Consider the following 21,096-nt stretch of genomic DNA (forward strand, 5'->3'; position numbering starts at 1 on the left):
AAAGCTTACTTTGAACCAAGAAATAGAGAGATAAAATTAATATATACAAACATTATTATTTTATAATTAAAAAAAAATGTCGCAATTTTAGTAAAATTAATTTTTAGCTTAATTAGGTAGGTACATCAATTAAAGTATCAGTATAATAATTTGTCAAATAAAATAATTAATTATAACGCCATCTTTTACTTTACATTTTTCTTCATTTCAAATTTTAAATTGAAAAAGGTCTAATAAATCTATTATAGTTTTTGTGGATTGTGGGCAATATTTTTATTACCTAGTTGTTTATCAAAAACTCCATACACACATATTAGTTAGAATACGCCACTATACATGTTGATTCATAAAGATTTTTTAAACTTCGATCATATTCATAAAGTCAACCCCTCCAGTAGTAAAATAGAAGTTAATAACAGTAATTACACTAATGATTAATGAAAATGATAGTAAAAAAAAAAAACCAATCTCATGAGGTGACTGAATAAAAAAGCAAACAATTTTGGTTAATATTTGATAACACTTAGAACGATAAACCACAAAATAAATATAATGGATAAACAACGCGCGTATACCAGTAACATGGTCTGAAATAACGGTCTGCGTAGTCCTCTTGTGATACTATGCAGATAACTAGACTTATTTATTCGTGAAACACACGTGTATAACTTAGTATAGTTAGTATAATAGTATACTTATTTATGAGGTATGTTTTAAGCTCATATTACTTTTTAACTTAAATTATTTGTTTCAAAAGTCGCGAACTATTATCGACTTCATCCAGTTTCGACTGATTATAATTAACTGTGGCCCCCCTTTCTAGTGTTTCCCAGTAATTTAAACATATCATTTAAAACGCGAAATGGCTACCATAGCTTCAGAAGACAAAGTGGATTTAGTGGCCAAAGAGATAGAACTCACAAAATTATTGGCTTCAAATGATCCCAAAACTAGAAGTGAGGGTATCAAACAAATTAAACAACTGCTACTGAAAAATTCTGGAAACACTAGTGATGGTTTGTTACATTTACGCTTTATTCATTTAATTTTAATATTTACCATATTTGTACACCTATAAAAGATAAAGTTACAGTAAATTGTATAACAATAGTATAGTATAAATTTATTACATCTGAAAAATATATTAAATAGGTATTAAATAATTCATGTGAGTAGCTAAAATTCTCTCATGATTTAGTTGTTCTTATTGTATCTACACCTTTGATTTTTTAGATCAATTTTTAATAAAAATATAGAGTAAGTACTTAAGGTTAATAATTTAAGTAAAATTGATCCAGTTTTTTTCATTAAAAGTTAAAGAATAGCATTTTTTTTTTTTTATTATTAGCTTTTTTAATTTTTGTAAAATTGTAATACTTGTGGGTTATAACATTTTTAGTTATTTGTGTAGTATACTACCTATCGTAAAATGCAATCTATTGAAAACACTATATTATACTTACTAATTATTTACAATTTATCAAAATAAATCTTAATGTACTTATTGCTGATGATCAACATCACCAAGTATTTTTAGACTGTAGAATTCATTATAACTGTTATTTTTACGTCATCAAAATAAAGTAAGTTATTGTTGTTTTGGTAAATTTATTAGTTTTTATTATAGATATTATAGTATTGTATAACCGCTAATGTTTGTCTTAATAACTCAAGTCACAGATACTTTCCAATTACAATAAAAAACAAAAATATAACAGCCAACAGTTATGTCATATTTCTCGCTAAGTAGCATACTACACTAACAAAGTAAAGTTAAATAGCATTTTTATTATGTATTATATTAGTAGATGATGATTAAAAATAAAAAAACTCAATATTATTTTGATTCTATAGATTTTTTATATATAATTTGTTAATAATATATCTTTTTATGTTTATATACATTTTTTGAATTTACTAAACAATTAAGTGGTTTGTCGTGGGTGCAGAATTTATTAGATAGTATTTTAGAGGACTATACTTACAAAAAATTCAGGAAAATTACTTGAACACTGTGACATATCTGGGAGAGGTAACTAAGGGACTGAAATGTACTTCACCTTTTCCATTTTAAAATATTTATTACATTACTTAAATTTTTTTTTCATTACTTAACATTTATTAAATTATAAGACGGCTTTTAAAATTGTTTAGATATTGGAGGAGTAAATGCTGACTATGGTTCTACTATCCCAATTTTAAATTAAAAAACAAAATCAAAAATGCATATTACTATACATATTTCTTAGTTGGTATTTAGAATTAATTATTATGAATTTATTTTTTTTAGCATTTCAATTGAATGATTACTTGATAATATGGAGAGGATTATTTTACTTTATGTGGATGTCTGATAAACCACTACCACAAGTAAATAATATTTTGTTTGTCTTAATTAAATAAATATAAACTCTGTTCATTTGACATTATTTATTTTTTATTTCAGAATATTTTTAAATTATTTATCATTTGTTTTTTTAAGCATTTTAAATTTGTAACTATAATTTAAAATTCTATTATTTTATGGGTATATCAATTTTCTACAGAAAAACATAATAATTATTCAAAATGACGTGTTATAATTAAAATACTAAATATTTATTACCTAATATATTTTACTTGATAAATATTCTGTGATAATAAATGTCATGAAATCTTTACCTGTAAACCATATAATATTGTTAGATCTATTAAAAGTGTATCAACCTGTACTCTGACCTTAGAAAGAAGTAAACTGTATTTCGACTAAAACTCATCCAAGTTTACACACCTTTCGACTCTCGCCCATTTGACATACCAACATTATTGGTTTCAATCAACATATGCAAAATGATTTACTTCTCTCTTGGGCCAGATTGTAGTTGAATCATTAAATTTAGAGAAAGCACACACATACAAAAAATGGATACTTTTATTTAGTATAGAAGTAAATATGTATCAAACATTAATACAATTTTAAAATACTTTTTCAGGAAAGTGCTACTGAAAAAATAAGTAATCTTATCCACAGTTGCACTTCTCATCAAGGGAAAATTTTATTTTTGGATGCATTTTTTCTCACTATCAAAGATGATTGGATGTCAATAAGTCAGCATCGTATTGATAAATTTATGATGTTGGTGAGGCGTTGCTTAAGGCAATTGCTATTTACCTTTGTCAATTGTGATTGGGAAACGGAGTATTTGGAGAAATTTAATGAAGTTTTGTATAGGGCTCTTAAGTCGTTCACACTTAGTTTGAGAACTCATTTACAAGAAATTTTCTTGGAAGAACTAGCTAAAGTAAGCATTTTTTCTTTGTATGTATATGATTGTTAATTTGTGTTTTATATTTTTAGGTAAGTAGAGGAAAAGTACCTACTCATGCATTGGTCATTATTTTAGACTCATTCTTACATTACATTTCTGAGCTCAATGATTTTTTGTTAATCAAAGAAGTTACCCAAAATGTATTTAGAAATCTTTTATCCCAATCACCTGATTTAGAAATGTTAGAAGCTAAATTTGAAGCTTGGCGAAAAGTAAGTAATTTAACAAGTATTTTAATTATTGGTTTATTTTATCACATTTTTATTAGTGATTGTTTGAATCCAAATTAAACTTTATTTTAATTTTAATATTTACTAAGCTGATTCAGGCTATTTAAATATTTCATTAATCTCCATTAAAAAAAAAAAAAAAAAACTATACATATCTCAATAAAACGAAAAAAAGTTTTAAATTATACATTATATCTTAATTCTATAAAATCAATATTTATCACTACTTAAAATAGTTATAAAGTTTATTAAACACATAGATATAATACAATTTATTATTAAAGTAAAAATTTTAATTATATATTATATAATGTATATAGTGTAGGGCTCAGTACTCATATGTATAGGAAATAAAATAAATTTAAAAAAATAAAAAAATAATTTTTTTTTTTTTAATTGCAATAAGATACTCCTAGCTTTTGCTATCTAAAAATAATTATAATTGTTTACCAACTTTTACTTATAAATGTATTTAAAATAATTGTTATCATTTAAGTAATATTAACTGTAGTTAAATAAAATACATTTTATTTATGTAATTCAGCTTAAAAATTATGTTAGATATATAGTTTAGTTAAACTATTTTAAACTATAATTTAATTAATTTCAATAATTTTTTTTTTAGATGGGTAAACCAGGTAAATCTTATAATGACTTAGAATTGGTTGAAGGCGATATAGCAGATGACAATTCTGATGAAATAAATGACGGCCCATTAGATCCTCGTGCTGGTAATGTAAGTGTTGAAATACCTCGCATAAAGTTTGATCCTAAAGCTATAACAAAGCTTTTAAATAAATATGTAACTGATATTGATTGTACCAAAAAATGTTTAATAGAAATAACTAAATTAGTAAAATGGTATGATCGTTTGGGTGGTGGTTTACTACCTTATAAACCAAAAGATTTGAAACTAAATAGTCAAGTATTAAAGCGAAAAAAGAAAAAATATTTGTCTAAACTGGTAAAAGAAGGAATTAAAAAATTAGAAATGGTTGATTCTAAGATTAAAAAAAGTAGCCGTGAAGTTAATGACCATAAAAGTCTTAAAGAACTTAATAAGATGGGTGAAATTGTAGTTGAACATGGAAAAATTGGAAAATCTACATGGAAAGTAAGGAAGTTTGATAATGTCAATACTTTAAAAGAGAATTTCAATTTAAATGGGTCTTGGACTGTATCAGATGAAACTAAAAATGATGACACTAAAACTGTGCCTGTTACTGATGATGAACCACCACTTCTAGTTCCTGCTGGATTTAATGTTGAAGTTTCAGAAACTCAAGAAAAAACACCAACTAAAGTTCAAAAAAAAGTTTCTTTAACACCAGATTTGAAATCTTTAACAGTTGATTCATCTTCAAAAACCAGTAATTCTAATAAACGCAAAAGTAAAAGTCCAATATCTAAAATTAGTAATGAATCAAATCAGAATAATAATCAAAAATCAAATTCTCCTTCTATTAAAATTGGTACACCTAATACTTTAAATGCAAGCCATAACAGCAGTTGGTCAGTATCTCCAGCTAATGCAGGGTCTGCATCTAAAAAGGTTAATAAAAGCATTGAGTCTGCTAAACCAGTAAATGCATCACCTTTAAATGATAAAAGTCTTACGTCAGATAACAAAATTGAAAAAAAAAATAAAGTTGATGATTTAGTTATGTCCAAAATAAAACGGCGCTCAGAAGAAATTAATATTATTAATTCAAGTCTAAATGAAAGTTGGAGTGTGTGCAGTGATGAAAAACTCAAAGTTAATAAATGCACTACTCCAGTATCAAAAACTGCTGATGAACTAGATAACAAAAATATTCAAAACTCAAACTCTCCTATTGTTAAGAATGATTCGCCTAATGTTGTAAACACAAGTCACAACAATAGTTGGTCAATATCTGCTGATAATGGTTCTGCATCTAAAAAAGTTAAAAAAAGCAATGAATCTGGTAAAGTTGAAAAACGTAATTCATTATCATCTGTTATTACACCGGATAAGAATTCCAAGAGCCCTAAAAGCCCTAAAAGTCCAACTCCTGAACAAAGAGTATTGCGACGAAGAACAATTATAATTCCCAAGAAGAAACCTGATGAACAAAATCAAGGTACACCTAAAAGAAAAGTGAAAGAAAATTCAGCTACCAAAGTATCGCAAAAACGTAGGAAGACAATAGCAGGGGAAGAAATAAGCATGTTAAAACCTGAAGAAATATCAAACAAAGCCCTTGAGAAAGTGGTAAGTTAAGATAAATGTTGTTACATACAATTTAATTTGATTTACTGCTTTTGTTTATTGTAGCGAAGTGAGGCTTTTGAGGATGGTCTTGGTACTCCTAGAAAAAGTTCAAGATTGTCAATTAAAACTGATTCTGCTAAGAAAAGAGTTGAATTTCAATTGAAAAATAATGTCGAACAAGGTAAAAAATGTTTTTTTTTTAAATAATTTATGACTGAAAAGATTGTTCATGTAATTTTCTGTTTCAGAGTTTATGGAGTATAGGACGACATTAGTGACTAAGCCTGGAAATCCACACGATGCTTCCAAACAGCCAGTCCAAGGAGTTTTGAAATTGACACCAGATGTAAATCGTATAAATCCTTTTTATAAACTCCAAGAACGGTCTGCAAAAAAAAATTCTAGAAAATCTATTATTTAATAAAATTTAACAGTAACTGTTTTTATATAAAATAATAACTCCATTGGTTTTAATCATTGGTAATATTTAATTTAAGTAATTTTTGTTGTGACAAACCGACTTAATGTTAAAATTTTAATTAAAGAAATACACCAATAATTCTTCTGGAAGAACATGTTTTAAAATACTTTATTAGTATCCAACAAAAACTAATAATTAAAATATTATGTTGCTGTATTTTATTAATAGTACTTAAAAAACCTAGGTTCATCTACAATTTAAGTGGAGTGTTCAAAAATAACTTTTAAATTACTATTGAATACAATTACACGAGTCACTAGTCCATCATAAATTAATTAATTTTGTAATAACTCTTGGGCACTATAAATATTGGTAGACTAATGGAATATTTGAAATCGTGTCAAAATTGATCACATCCTTCAAAGGACTTATTTTTTCATTTTGATCCTATTGATATATAATGTATAAACGCTAATTGAAAACACTCTTAAAATCCTTTACTGTCTGAACTAAATCTATGATTATTTAAAACTTAAATCAAGATTTAAAAAATTATTTCAAATGTACAAATGATTTAGATTTTTAAAATGTTCATAATTGACTTTAAAATAATAATATAAAAAAAAACTAAGTGGTACACTAGTAAATATTTTTATTTTTAAAATTGATTATAGATCAATTAATTGTTAGATATATTAAACATGTCAGAGTTAAATGAATTATTCAGAACGAACGATTCACTAGGTATGCTATGTGTTTATAAGACCAAGACACTGCGTGCTGGTGCAGGGTACTCTTAAAGTAAATTTGTATTAAACTATTATAAACTCTTGGAAATTAAATGATAAAGGTTAGGACCTATCCTCGCATAACTCATGTGTTCTTACAGAAATTAATTACCCACTATTTAATATAATGTAACGAATAGAAAAGTCTTAATTCTTATTCGATCGTCAAAAAGTTACTGAAATGACTAATAGCAACATATATAAAAAAATATTCTTTAAAAAATAGGGGCTGTCAAGACAGTCATGCCTAACCACTTTTATTCGCATGCAAATTAGACATAATTTATTATGAAATTAAATTAATTTAATACATCCACCAGAGACTTACAGTTAAAAGTGATCTACTCCTCAATAACGAGGTAAGTATGCGTACGGGACAAGGTGATATTTTTGAGGACTTTTGCTAAGTGATATATTACTTCAAAATATATTTATGAACATAAAATATTTCTTTTCATGATTGTCAAATTGTATTTATGAGTTGGCGCGTTTTGAGGTTTTCCAGGTTGAGGGGGCGTCAGAGCACAGAATTGATGAAAATTTCATCTGCTATAATATTAAGGAATCCTAGGCATATTATAGTATTTATTATTTATTCTGTGGTCAGAGTTCTGAATTTCTGGCTTCTGCCCATTTTATCATGCAATTCATGCTTATCAGCTATGATTTGTTATCAGATGAAGAACTGATCCCATCGGTAATCAGTAATCACTGACCACTTTAGTTTGTAAATAATAATAACTATAAAAATTAAATTGTAATTAATAATTTTTGCTTTTATAGTCTAGACTGTCTAAAGCTGTACATCGTAGATTATGGATTAAACTACGCTCTAGTGCTCATTGTAGTTTACTCCCTACGAGCAACAACTTGTTAATTGTCTGTTAATTATTTAATTCGTTCTTTTTTTTTTCCAATTAATAAACTCGTAAGTCGTATTACCAAAAAAGATTAGTTTAGAAATTGTGTTACCTAAGCTATGTGATTATTACAATGGGCTGTATTTACAGTAGCAGAAAAACTTTACCACCTTTTTTCTTCAAAGTGAGTATATCAAAATTAATCTTGGTGACTTATGTACTAATATAAAATATTAATTATTAACATGCCTTATGGTCACAGGTTATAAATATAGATGACAATGGTAAAGAAAAATACCATGGACAAATGGAAGTCACCGCTTGCAATCTGATATTGCATAAAAGTGGAGAACCGTCTATTATTTGGCCATTAAGTACAATTCGACGTTATGGATATGAAAACTTCATGTTTTGCTTTGAAGCCGGCCGCTCGTCTCCCCTTGGCCAAGGCATATTTGCATTCAGAAGTAAAGACGCCAAAAATATTTTTAATGCTGTCAAAGAAAAATTACAGGTATAATTTAAAAACATTTAGTGTGTTGTTATTATTAAATATTAATTATGCATTTAAACAAAATTAAGAGAAAAATACATTATTGAATGTATAGAGTTAATATAAATAATTTAAAATATAATTGAACAAAATAAATTTAAATTAGATTTGTATAAGGTTGATATATTTTAATTTGCTATGACTTGTGATTAATAAAATAAATACATCTATTTAATATAAAAGTGAATAATGAGGTTAAAGGATTTAGATTGACTCAGATTTAAGATCTAAAAATGTTTTGAATGACACGGTTTATTACATTAGCACATTGAATATCTTATAAACCAAAATTTATGTTATGTAATTTTTTTCTTTAAATTAAGAAAAAGTTGTGTATTTTAGATTGACAGTGGAACAGATATAATTAAAGATATTACTTCTGAAGTACGTAATTATTCTGGTCAGTCATGCACGAGTACACATACTATTGAAAAAGTATATGATGAGTTTAGTTTCAATGGACATAGGTTTAGTAGCGAGTCAAATAACATCATCCAACCTCCTGATCTAATGCTAGACCCAGATATTCCATTAATACCAAGAAGTTCTTATGTAAACATGCTAAATGACAATGAAGAAGACGAAGATGATTTATTTTATGATCCTTTTGAGTTACCTAAAGATACTCCTACTTATACTGAAGTTGAAATAGCTGTATGCACACCTAAAAGGAAGAGTGAATCATTGCCTACTTCCCCGACAGATATACCAAGTTATACAGCAATAGATTTCAATCAAACAAAGCATTTAAGTCAAAAAATGCTTAGGGGTAGTGAAGATGCTGGAATCAGGAAAACTAGAAATGATTCTACAATGAGCAATCCTTAATGTCATCAGAACAAACACAATTTGGAGACCAATTTTAAGTTTTTGCATTTATATTGCTCAGTGCTTTTTTTTTTTTTTGTTATAAAGAGATATGTCTAGAACAAAATTAGTATTTAGTTGTATAAGGATAAATAAAGGTTATATTTCAAAATCATTAGGAATAAAATAATTCCTAATAACATTATCAGCAGTTAATATTTACAAGTTTATTTGTTTAATAATCATACCAAAGCCAATGTGATGTGTTTTCAACACAGATCTTTTTTAAGTTACTAATATTTATATGTACTGTCAAACACTCTGAATAATTACTGTTATGTTATTATAGTAGTTTTAAGATCTGTTCATTGTTATTTTGTGCCATATTCCTTAAGGTTATTTAGACTGAATAATTTTCTTTGTTAAAACATTGTTTATTATTAGTATTTTTACTAAAACATATTATTAAATGATAAAATTAAAATGTTTAATATTTTATATCAAATAAAATAGGTTGGTAACTATTTAATCTGTAATAAGAAAATAAATCAAATAGTTCAAACACTTTAAATAATAATTTATAAAAATATAGTTTTTACTGTAGGTACATAATTAATATTATAGAATTAATGCTATCACATATTCACATGATAAAATTAAGAAATTGATTGTGCAATATAAAAAAAAAAACTGATTTGTTAGATTAGTCATTTTCATGATTAAATGCCATATTATAATATATTTTTGATTATTATAGATTTATAAGAGATGATTATAATAAATGATAAATATTTATAATTAGAGATTATGATTATATTATAATCCATAGTACTCGTAATTACTAATTAGTACTTTTAGATAGTAAACATGAAAACTGTTTATTTTTAATTTTTTATATATCAAATATTTATAATCTACATATATGTATATATATTTAATATGTTAACTAGTTTTTGTAAATTTATAAATAATTGATATTTTTATCAATTCTGTAAACTTTAATTAGTCAATAGAACTAGTGTATTACTACAACTATTCTTATAGTTACTAATATATTGTAACTATTATTACAAGGACAAATGAATACATTTTATGTCTGTAGATCATAATTTTTTTTTTTCACAGAATTTAAACCATTTGATTTTTTTTTTTTATTAGATACAATAATTGCTACATTACTAAAGTAGAACTTCTTCATAAATTTAAAATAAATTTTAAGTTATAAATCTTGAAAATTTTTATTCTCTTATTTCATTCCCATTAAAACCTTTAGTATGAATTATATAAATGACAAACCCATATCTAACTACAATCTGATCAAAAAATTATTATTAAATAGTAAAAATTTAAGATTTGGAGTTTTAGTCTATTTGTCATTTTTATAACTTATTAAACATCGAATAATTTTTGCTTGTCATACCTATCTTATAGATCTAGTAAATCATATTATTTTGACAAGCTGTATTGGTCATAAATAGTCTTACAGTTTGTTGGCATAGAAGTTATTAAAAAACTATTTAAGCGCTGTAGTGTAAAATACATTTAACAAAATAGTAGTAAACTCAATTATTTTGTTGAGAGTATGCAACTAAGCGTTATGGCCTCTTGCTTTTGGTTTTAACTTGTAATTTGATTTATTTAACAATTAGTTGGAATCTAGAAAACTGATTTACAATTATTTACTTAACATTACAGTCAATTTAATGTGCAGGTATCAATTATTTTTTCAATATAACTAATTAACTGAATACTAATTTTATTCATATTAAAAAACAATACCATCTATTGAAGTGTTGTTATGAATTTAGTACAACCAAAAAATAATGCTATGTATTTTTTAATCCATTATTCAATTTTAAAACAAAAATTGAATTAATTAAAACAACTGATTATTTAAAGAAGAATTAAAAAATTATATTTTTTCTTGATTAATTTTATAAATTTTATTGTTGAAAAAATGCAAAAAAAAAAATTAAAAAAAAATAATTTATAAGCTTACAAAGTTGCAATATGAGATAATCACAGTTGTAAACAAAGCTGTGGTTGTGACAATTGTTTATAGTACAATGTATAAAATAAAATCTTATCATTTTTTAAAGCTATCGTCCTGTCGGTTGTAAAGTAAACAAAATATTAGATGAACACGCATGGTATGTTGTTTCATCCTGTTGTATAATAGTAGTGAGCATAATTAATCACAGTAACTTACCATATAAAATTATATAAATCTGGATTGTCACATACACATTCTTTTACATAGATTAATCTACTTTATACAAAATAATATAAATTAATAATTTATCTTATATACATCAGTCTCGATTATCTTCTATATCAAATTAAATATGGTACATATTTATCATTCATGGAACTGTATTGGTTGCCATAGCAACCGGCCACATGATCGGACCTTTGGATATAAATTTTGACATTGCATTTTTAATGGCAACGAAATGTCTTTTAAATTCTAAACCACAACCTCTTGAAAGTCTAAAGTCCATAAGTGTCTGATGATTCATTGGAATCACATTCGATTTAAACACTAAACGCTGATCAGCGGTAGTGATTGTAACCTAAAGTCAAATAAAATATTTTTTATTTTTATAAATATCAAAACTATTTTAATAGGTAACTTACCAAACCAGATGTATTGATTTTACACGTATACCCCAAATCATCAAGAAACTGTGATAAAGTAGCTAATGCTTCATCAGATGATAAACAAACAATAAATCTCGTCATTCTTTTGACTAATTTCTGAATAGAATTCTAAAAAATAATAGTTAAAAAATATGAATATTGAATATTTATTTTTTGTATTTATATTATATAATTACGTTTAATGTAGTCGATACAGTTTGTGATGTCTGAATTTGCGAAGACAACAATAAATCTTCAACCTGAGTAGGCTGAGTAAATGAATGTATATCAGATTCATTCGGTGGAATAGATACAGAAAATGGAACGGCTGCTGGAGCGGGTTGAGAATAACAAGGACGAGCATCATCAAGTCCTCTATCGGATAAAACAGAAAGGCCCACTTTCTTGTTATCTAAATAAACATCATAGTATTGAATTATTATTAATATTGGTGGATATTTTTAGTTTTTTTTTAAAAATATTAATGAAAATAAATAATAATCATTATCTAACACAGAGATAAGATACCCAGCGATCACTGATGTTTGTATATATACTCAGAAATCACTTGGTACCTGAATATGTATTAGATTCAGTTTGAAGTTATTAACTTGATAAAATAAAAATGTACCACTTGTTTTTGACTTAATGAACCAATGATGCGATTGAATTTTTGGTATATCATATCTTTTGGATGGTGTGGGTATTAATATTTTTCTTACAAGAGACAATGCCAAAGTATCTAATTTGCACCATGGTGAATGATTAGCATAATCAGTAGTCTTCCATAATTTATAATCTTCATCATCAGCTGATGGCATTTCCCAAGGTAACTCTAAATTCATAAAAGTTCATAATTTAATTTTGGACAAATGTACAAATAACTAAAATATAAATAATTTTATTTAGTATACCTAAATTTTATAATTTTTTTTAATTAAAATAACTATTTTTATAAAAATTAGATAACTAGAATATTTTAATAAAATATCTATGTTAAGTTAAAAATTTAAAACAGAGTTTATTATGCAAAAATTATAGTTAGAATAATAGTATGTTTAAGATGTAACACAATTAATCATACCTAAGATTTTTTTTTTATTTCATTTTTTTGGAAAACATATTTATGGTGTTATTTAATGTTTTTGTAGCTTAAAAATTAATAGGTATGACAAATAAATCTTATTTAACTCAATTTACTCTAAGAGTACTTCTTCACAAGGCGACAGTGATCGGTAGAATTATCACTTTTGATGGGAAAATTATGTCAGTTAGAACCAGAAAAAAATTAATTATCGCCAAGAAGTTCTTTCAACAAAATAAACTACTCAGGCCCAAGAAATTATAGTTTTGTGCATGTAGACTGAAAAGACAGTTCTCCCTCCATTATGTATATCTACTGTACGTTTCAAACCATTATGGACATGTCAACGAGATGGGAAATGCACGGAATTGGACACATTTTGCTTGGGACATGGTAATGCATTTTCATGGGTCTCAAGAATTTAAAAATAAATTAGTTACATTCAAAATTTTTTTTTCATAAAATATATATTTTTTAGCATCAATTCATTTAATGTGAGGCAACTTGAACGATTTATTGTTCTATATAGAACACACTTTATTATTAATATTTTGATCAATTTATAAAAAGAAAAATAATTAGAGCATAAAAATTTTTGATGCTGTATCAATTGCCAATAACTATGGTACAGAAGCTTTAGGGCGTCTGTTTAAAATATACCTACAGCTAAAGTACCAAAGAGATCAACAATGACACATTAATGAATTACCATAGTTTATTAGAGAATATATGTGAATCATTTATTATTAATAGATAGTTTTTATTATAAGTCTATTCAAAATAATTACCTCCAGCTAGCATAGAAACCAGTATAATACCACATGACCAAATATCAGAAGGTTCTGCTTGATAAGGCAACTCTGACAGAACTTCAGGAGCTAAATAAGGTCGTGTTCCACACCTTTTTTCAAGTTTACGTCTCTATTTAAGTAAAATTTATATAACGTTAAAATTATTTTAATGCGTTTCACAAAAAAATTAATAAAATGTTACTATGGATGATTCTTTAAATGTGAAAATTAATTATCTAGGTATAATAATTATTACATACTTTATTTTTTTTGTTCATATTTTAAATTATATTAGCTAACTCACATTAAAAGAATCATACATAAAATAAATATTACCTACTTTTCCACCACATAAAAATAAAGTTGCTAATCCAAAATCACTAATTTTTAAATTTCCATGTTCATCTAATAATAAATTTTCTGGTTTCAAATCTCTATGAGCAATACCATTACTATGTAAATATTCCTAGAAAATATTGTTTATATTATTAATATGTTTAGACAAAAGCTTTATATAAAAACATGAAACATACAACTCCAGCAAGCAACTCTTTAAAAAACTTCTTGGCTTCTGAGTGAGGCATTCCAATATCAGGTTCTAAGCCACAAACAATACTTATTACTTAAAATAAAAATATATAAATACTAATTAACTTACCAATTCGATCAAAAAGTTCACCCCCTGATGCATATTCTAAGAATATATAATAATTATCTTTGCTATGACGATGGCCAAAATATTTTATAATACTTGAATGCTTCAATCGGGAATGTATAGCTGCTTCTTTTTTTACCATCATTAGTGCATCAGGAAAATTTTTTAGATCAATTATTTTCATAGCTACAGTCCCATTAGTATTTTGGTTTATCAAAAGTTTTACTCTAAAATATCAGCATACAAAAATTAGGTATAAATTATATTTTTAATATATATAGTAATAAAATAAAAAAAAAACCAAAAATTATTTTATTAAATATAAAGATAAGTAAAAATAAAAAGTGTTGTATCATTTATTTATTTCCATATTATTAAAATATCAAGGAATAATGTACTCTGCCTCTAAAACATAGAATAGGGAATTCTAAACAACTTTAGCACAAGTAAAGATAAAAGTAAGTAAATAGATATTTAATAAAATCAAAAAAAACTTCAATTAATATAGATGAAAATGTATGTAGGGGATGCTTGTCTTATTATAAGATTTGTTTAAATCAATTAAATCAGACTATTCTACTCTTATAAAATAAATTAATGAATCCCTATATTTTAATATGATTTAATATAATATAATCTAAACATACTCGCCAAACGTTCCTTCGCCTAATGTTTGAGCAATTCTCCATCCTTCAACAAATTCAGAACTCATTTGTAATTTTGGGTTAGCAATATTGAGTAAGCCTTCAAACTATTTTATTGTCTGTAAAATAAATAGGTATCAAATATAGTAATACCTTATACCTATCTATTATGATGTATAATACATAAAAAACATGATGTGTAAAGTAAATGTGATTTTTGTATTTTTATTGTTTAATACACGCTAATTAAAATTTTGATTTTTCAAAAAAAATACAAATATTAAAATTAGAATTATAACTTTTGTTCATATAGTAGAGTCAAATAATAATGGTATTACTCACGACTTGGATTATTCCACTTATCCTTGCTTCTGGGCGAACTGACACGTTAACGTGGTATAAACAATGAGACTCGATAACTGAAAACTGAAATTCGAATTTTAACTCGTCAAAAAAAAGTGTTGAAGTGGATAAAAAAAAAAAGTAAACAGTCACAACTAATTAGAGCAATAAGTAAATATTGAATAGGTACTATAATTATAGTATATCGCAAATTCCGTTAACGCTAACCCGTTTGTTTTCAAATGTTTAATTTTTAAGGTTACCTTCGTCGTTTATTCGTTTCGTCATTTGTACAATCGAAAATTATAAACTATCGATATACGATAATCCAAAGACTTTCTAAGTGATCCAATGATTGTTATTCTATGATTCAAGACGTATAAAGTACCCATGTTATTACAAATATATAATACAAATTAAATTATAAAAAAAATAGTTTTTGTATTGATGTGTGAAAAAAACAAAAAGTCGCCAAAAATATTCTGATTAGTTATTACTGTTATTAGGTTTTACTTTGTATTTTACTATTATTATTTTTTTTTTTTTAAATATTTGTCTGTGGTAATTATTGTAATTAAAATATTTACATAATTGACAAATACCTAATAATAATTGCGATTTGATGTTATAGTAGATAATGAAATAATATACCTAATAACAAATATTGTTATTATTCGAAAAAATTGGAAAGGTTAGTAAATAGTAGGTAATGTAAAATCTGAAAAGATAGGCAAGTGGGTACCTTTTGCTGTGCTGTAGATATATTAGGTATTGAGAGGGTCATTATTATGGGTCTGTTAAATTGTAATTCGGGCGTCACCGTTTTCCGTCCAAATTGATCTTTCCGTTTACTGCCAATACAAAAATATATATTTCCTTTTTCCGCCACCACAAATTCAGTTTCTATATTTTAGTAATCCTTTGCTATGTAAACAAGTAGAGTTATTGATAATTGGTACCTAATGAGTTTTAAAATAATAAAAATAATTAAGTAATCAATTTTTAATTAAATATATGATTTATATAATACAAAAACACATTCAAGTGATACTTAAAATTAAAATTATGTAGAATATTGTAAAACATGTTATTACAAAAAAGTCTATATTACGACGTAAAATACAACATCACAGTCTGCAAACATTTATTTATATTATTTATTTATTTCTTATAGAGTTATACGCTATTGATTTTATAAATGTATATCGGAATATTTCTCCCCTTTTATACTGGTAAATTAAATATTGGTTTTATTTTGTCATTTTAAAATTTGGTTTCGTGGTGTTTTTTGTTCACCGACGCTTTTTAATTTGCAATAAATGTCTGTTTGAATTTCTTCAATTAAAACATTTAACCGTTGTAAAATAGATGGCGAATGTCGATAAAAACTATTTTTAAAATGTGCATGAAATGACTCACAGGCGTTTGTTGAGTATGTAAGTTTTGAAGATGTAAGTGCCCAAAGTTTTGGAGGATAAATACAATCTTCAGAAATATATGTTTCTACATAATAGTCAGCAAACTTTTGTAGTTTTTCATCAATCAGGCACTCACTCATAAAGTCGTCGGTGTAACAATCACTTGCATCTTCCGAATTTAGAAATAATAAGCAAAATATATTACATAACTATTTACTAATTTTAGATGACTCGTCTTTATACACATTTGATAAGCCAATTTCTTGTATTTTACTGTACCAAGACTGAGTCAAGTGAAATCGGCATCCTGAAATATTGGTTTGCGTCCATATTTCAGAAACTGCATTAATTATAGCCCTTTCAAAGTCCACAGTTATGTTGGTGGGAGAAAAATTTAACCCCAAATCTTTGTACTTTTTGCTTATTGCACGAAAACATAAATATACGTTTGCTTACATTTATTTGGTAATAAGCAAAAAACTAATGAACATAGTAACCATTAAAATATCCATGAATCGAAAAAAATTGTAAAAAAAAACTGAGCACTATAATCGAAAGTTCCGTCCATATAAATATTATCAACTGTTGATGAAAATCAAAGATTTGTTTCACACGAAAATATTATTATATTTTCTTTTATATCATTCACCGATAAAAAATTTTCATTTTGTTTAGTTTTCACGTCAATTGAATTGAGTACGTTGTGAGCATCAGCTATATTGGTAGGATTTTGAGGCATAATTTTGCGTCGGTTTTCATAAATATTTTTTCGGATCCTATTTATACCTGATGAATTACTATTTTGTGCGATTTCAGTTAAAATAATTTTTTTTTGGTCTGGTACTTACATTTTCAATAGCTTTTCTTTTACATGCTGTATTTAGCGCCTGCTTTTTCAATACTAGGCTGGAATTTTTATCATGATTGTACTGTGGTGTATTTGTATTGTTAATAACTGTATTATTTATATCTGTATACATTTTTGCAGTTCAGTTTTTAATTGTACATCGCCAACGAATAAGTCCTTTATTAATTCGAAGTTTAAAATTATTTAAAATTAACTGCTTTTTACCACAATTACTTTCAATTATATTTTCCATTGTGTGTAACGTACTTTTTTTATGAACTACAACACAAATTAAAATGTTATATAGGTACCTATCTTAAAATCTATAAAAGATTAAACCAGACACGCTTTATCTTTATTGTCAGTTGTCGCATGAATTTTGAACGTAATCTTTCCTCTCTTTTTTATTAATGGAGAAAAAACATGACTGTGAACGTATTATTTATGTAATAAAATATACGTAGGTATTAGGTATATAATATAATATTTTAATTCTTTCAATCAGGGGATACTAGAATATAGCAACTGAAATTGGTAGTGGCGGAAAAAGGAAATATATATTTTTATACTGGCGGTAAATGAAAAGGCCGATTTTGGCGGAAAAGAAGATCAGTGATCACCCTGTAATTTAAATAATTCAATAATATTTTATTGTAAACAGAGGCGGGGATCTAGGATTTTTTTATGGTGGGTGTTATTTTGTTAATAATAGACCTTGAGTACTAATTATGTACAATTTGGGAAAAAAAAAAAATAATAATTTGGTACTTAAACAGTGAAGAAACCTAGTTTTGCATTATGTATGTATATAATTAATTTTTTATTCTGGTAGTTTGAACCAAAAATTCGTCACTCAATAATTTATTAGTAATTTTGAATAAAGATATGTGGATCGGTGGGTTCTTCAGCCACGGAATAGATGAAATTCATCTATTTTGTGCTTCAGCTACCAAGCACCTCACCCCCTTAAAACCACCATTTATTTGTAAACGAAAAACGATTCTAAGCGTAGACAGTCTGTCATTGTACAACACTAAATATATTTCATCATATGCTATTAAAGTTATTTACTTACTTTTAGTACTTTTAGTGTAAGATATATTTAGTGCGGTTTATACGTAGATACAATATTGTTTTCATAGTTTTTGTTATTTTTAAGTTCATGTTTTATGTTTTCCTTTAACACGTAGATGGATAGTTGTCAAATATTACTGCTATGGCAGTAATATGAATAGTTGACGTCAGGGGTCATTTTAAATATTACTGCTATAGCAGTAGTATAAAAACCATCCAAAATATGTCATTACTGCTATAGCAGTGATAATATTTTCAATGGTCTTATGAAAGAGTAAATTGTTTTGACTCTAGACATCTCATCGGACCATTGGGCACTCTATTTTTAGCTTGCTTACACACGTCTTTATGAACTTTATGTTATTTAAACCGAGACATTTCACTTCAATTGAGTGAGGGATAACGGTGTTATTTATTTTTACAAGAGGGCAGTCATGGGGCCTGAGTACAAATGTGACGAAGGAAGACTTCAATTCGTTGATTAAAATTTTCCATTTACCGAACCATTGAGAAAGAGTATCAATGTGTAATTGTAATTGAAAGCCTGCAGTGATATGATCAGCAGCTATAGATAAAAGTGCAGTATCGTCTGCGTAAGTTCCAATGATTGTTTTTTCTGAAGTAGGTAGATCTGATGTGTAAATTATATACAGAAATGGTGTTATGTCACTGCCTTGCGGGACCCCAGCAGCAATGGGAAATTGTTTTGATGGTTGAAGGTTGTGGCGAATTTTGAATGTGCGATTGTTCAAGTGCGATTTTAAGATAAGATAGTAAGGGGCGGAAAATAAAGTTTTTAATTTAAAGAGTAGTCCCTCGTGCCAGACGGCGTCAAAAGCTTTAGCTATGCCCAAAAATACTCCAGCACAGTATTTTTTTTGTTTTTAAAGCAGTTGAGCGACTCGGCGAAGTTAATGGGTTGTAGAGTGGTTTACGCGAAAACCAAATTGGAAGTTGCGAAAGTTTTTGTTTTCATTTGTTATGACAAAGAGGCGCTTTAGTAAGGGTTTTTTCCAGGATTTTACCAAGAACTGGTATAAGACTTATGGATTGGTATGAGAATGAATTTTCTGGTTGTTTGCTAGGTTTAAGTATTGTTACGATTACTGAGGATTTCCAATTTGTTGGAAAATAAGAAAGTCTTAGGGTAGAATTGTATGAATGAGTAAGATATATTATTGTTTTAGCCAGTAGGTTTTTGATTACTTTGTTGGTTACAAGATCGTGGCCGGGAGATTTCCTGTTGGCCAATTTTTTTTATTATCTCTCTTATTTCAGCTGGTGAGGTGAATTTTGCAAGTAGGGCTATGGGTGGTAAGAAAGGAGTGACTCTGTAACCATCTCAAGATATAGAGGCGGTGGTGAGATTGAGTGTGATATGAATACTGTTGATAGTTAATTTGCTAGTGTATCTGCTTTTTCACTGTCGATAACTGCTGAAGTGTTTTTAGTCGTCGAAGAGGCGGCGTAATTTCCTTTAATCGGAGAATTGATTTGGTTTTGCGCCAAAATGAGCCATTTTTTTAAGTGAGAGATTCTACAGATAATTTTTATAGGAGTCGTTTACGTATATTTTTAGAAGATATTTAAGTTTATTCGAAAGAATGTTGTACCTTGACTTGTCATCTGAGTAGCGAGTTCGTTGCCAAATCGATCTTGCTCTGCGTTTGTCAGCTAGGAGTTAAGGAAGAATATTCAAAGAGTACATTCAACGGATCCACTTCAACCAAGTTGTACAAACAAAATAGTTATTGAAGGTATATATCGTTCTCATGACTTTTTAGATATTTAGACGTTATTCAATTTTAATGTTTATTGTTATTTTAATTTTAATGTTAAAAATTAAAAAAATTAAAAATTGTTGTTCTGATCATTCAGTTGAAGTGGACTAGCTGAAAATAGATTAATGCATAAAACGAATAAGTAAAAACGGTAATTTTATTTGCCGTGATTACTGATCAACTGACTACTATTGTAAATAACTCATAATTGGTAGGAATGGAGCATTAAGTAGTGTTGTCCAGCAAAGGAAAATAATTATACAATAAATAGATAATTAATAAAAGGTAATATAGAATGCATATTGTCTATGTAAGAAAAATAAATTGGTTTTTATAAAAATCAATTAAGTTGACGGTTATGGTAAAGTACCATAAAAATTGTACCAATTAATATGGGCAAACTGAAGACAGTAAGGTTGGCATGGTCCGATTAGTAAATAACCGTTCTACGGTTTTGTCGGTAGTTTAATCGCGATTTTGGCAGTGAGCGTTGGTCAGCAATAATCAGTGCCCTAAGTATCAAAATAGAAGTTTACCAATTGTGCTTAAAATTACTATTTTATAAACCAATTGCGCTTTAAATATTTTAGGGTTAATAATCAATATATCAATTGCACTCA

The 21,096-nt window shown here is 26.7% G+C and overlaps 3 protein-coding genes across 3 annotated transcripts; 2 read left to right on the top strand and 1 right to left on the bottom strand.

Moving 5' to 3' along the window:
* Window positions 1-635: 635 nt before the first annotated feature.
* On the top strand, window positions 636-6,236 carry LOC112600198 (ribosomal RNA processing protein 1 homolog). The gene is made up of 7 exons (XM_025347370.1): window positions 636-1,016; window positions 2,291-2,370; window positions 2,973-3,281; window positions 3,338-3,520; window positions 4,164-5,771; window positions 5,835-5,952; window positions 6,020-6,236. The coding sequence occupies exons 1-7, from the start codon at window positions 863-865 to the stop codon at window positions 6,190-6,192; spliced, it is 2,625 nt and encodes an 874-aa protein (XP_025203155.1). The 5' UTR covers window positions 636-862; the 3' UTR covers window positions 6,193-6,236.
* A 1,458-nt stretch (window positions 6,237-7,694) lies between these two features.
* LOC112600190 (docking protein 1) lies at window positions 7,695-9,586 on the top strand. Its single transcript, XM_025347361.1, has 3 exons — window positions 7,695-8,024; window positions 8,103-8,354; window positions 8,736-9,586. The coding sequence occupies exons 1-3, from the start codon at window positions 7,974-7,976 to the stop codon at window positions 9,219-9,221; spliced, it is 789 nt and encodes a 262-aa protein (XP_025203146.1). The 5' UTR covers window positions 7,695-7,973; the 3' UTR covers window positions 9,222-9,586.
* Window positions 9,587-11,168: 1,582 nt separating this feature from the next.
* Window positions 11,169-15,585, bottom strand: LOC112600153 (serine/threonine-protein kinase grp). The gene is made up of 10 exons (XM_025347325.1): window positions 15,357-15,585; window positions 15,018-15,133; window positions 14,374-14,597; window positions 14,249-14,313; window positions 14,056-14,181; window positions 13,713-13,845; window positions 12,472-12,675; window positions 12,038-12,252; window positions 11,838-11,969; window positions 11,169-11,773 (listed from the first exon to the last, which is right to left on the bottom strand). Exons 2-10 carry the CDS (start codon window positions 15,080-15,082, stop codon window positions 11,564-11,566), a joined length of 1,374 nt encoding a protein of 457 aa, XP_025203110.1. The 5' UTR covers window positions 15,083-15,133; window positions 15,357-15,585; the 3' UTR covers window positions 11,169-11,563.
* Between the last annotated feature and the right edge of the window lie 5,511 nt (window positions 15,586-21,096).

The sequence above is a fragment of the Melanaphis sacchari genome, unplaced genomic scaffold, assembly GCF_002803265.2.
Source record: "Melanaphis sacchari strain LSU unplaced genomic scaffold, SCAv2.0 Contig61_pilon_pilon, whole genome shotgun sequence".
In the NCBI taxonomy this organism is placed as follows: domain Eukaryota; kingdom Metazoa; phylum Arthropoda; class Insecta; order Hemiptera; family Aphididae; genus Melanaphis; species Melanaphis sacchari.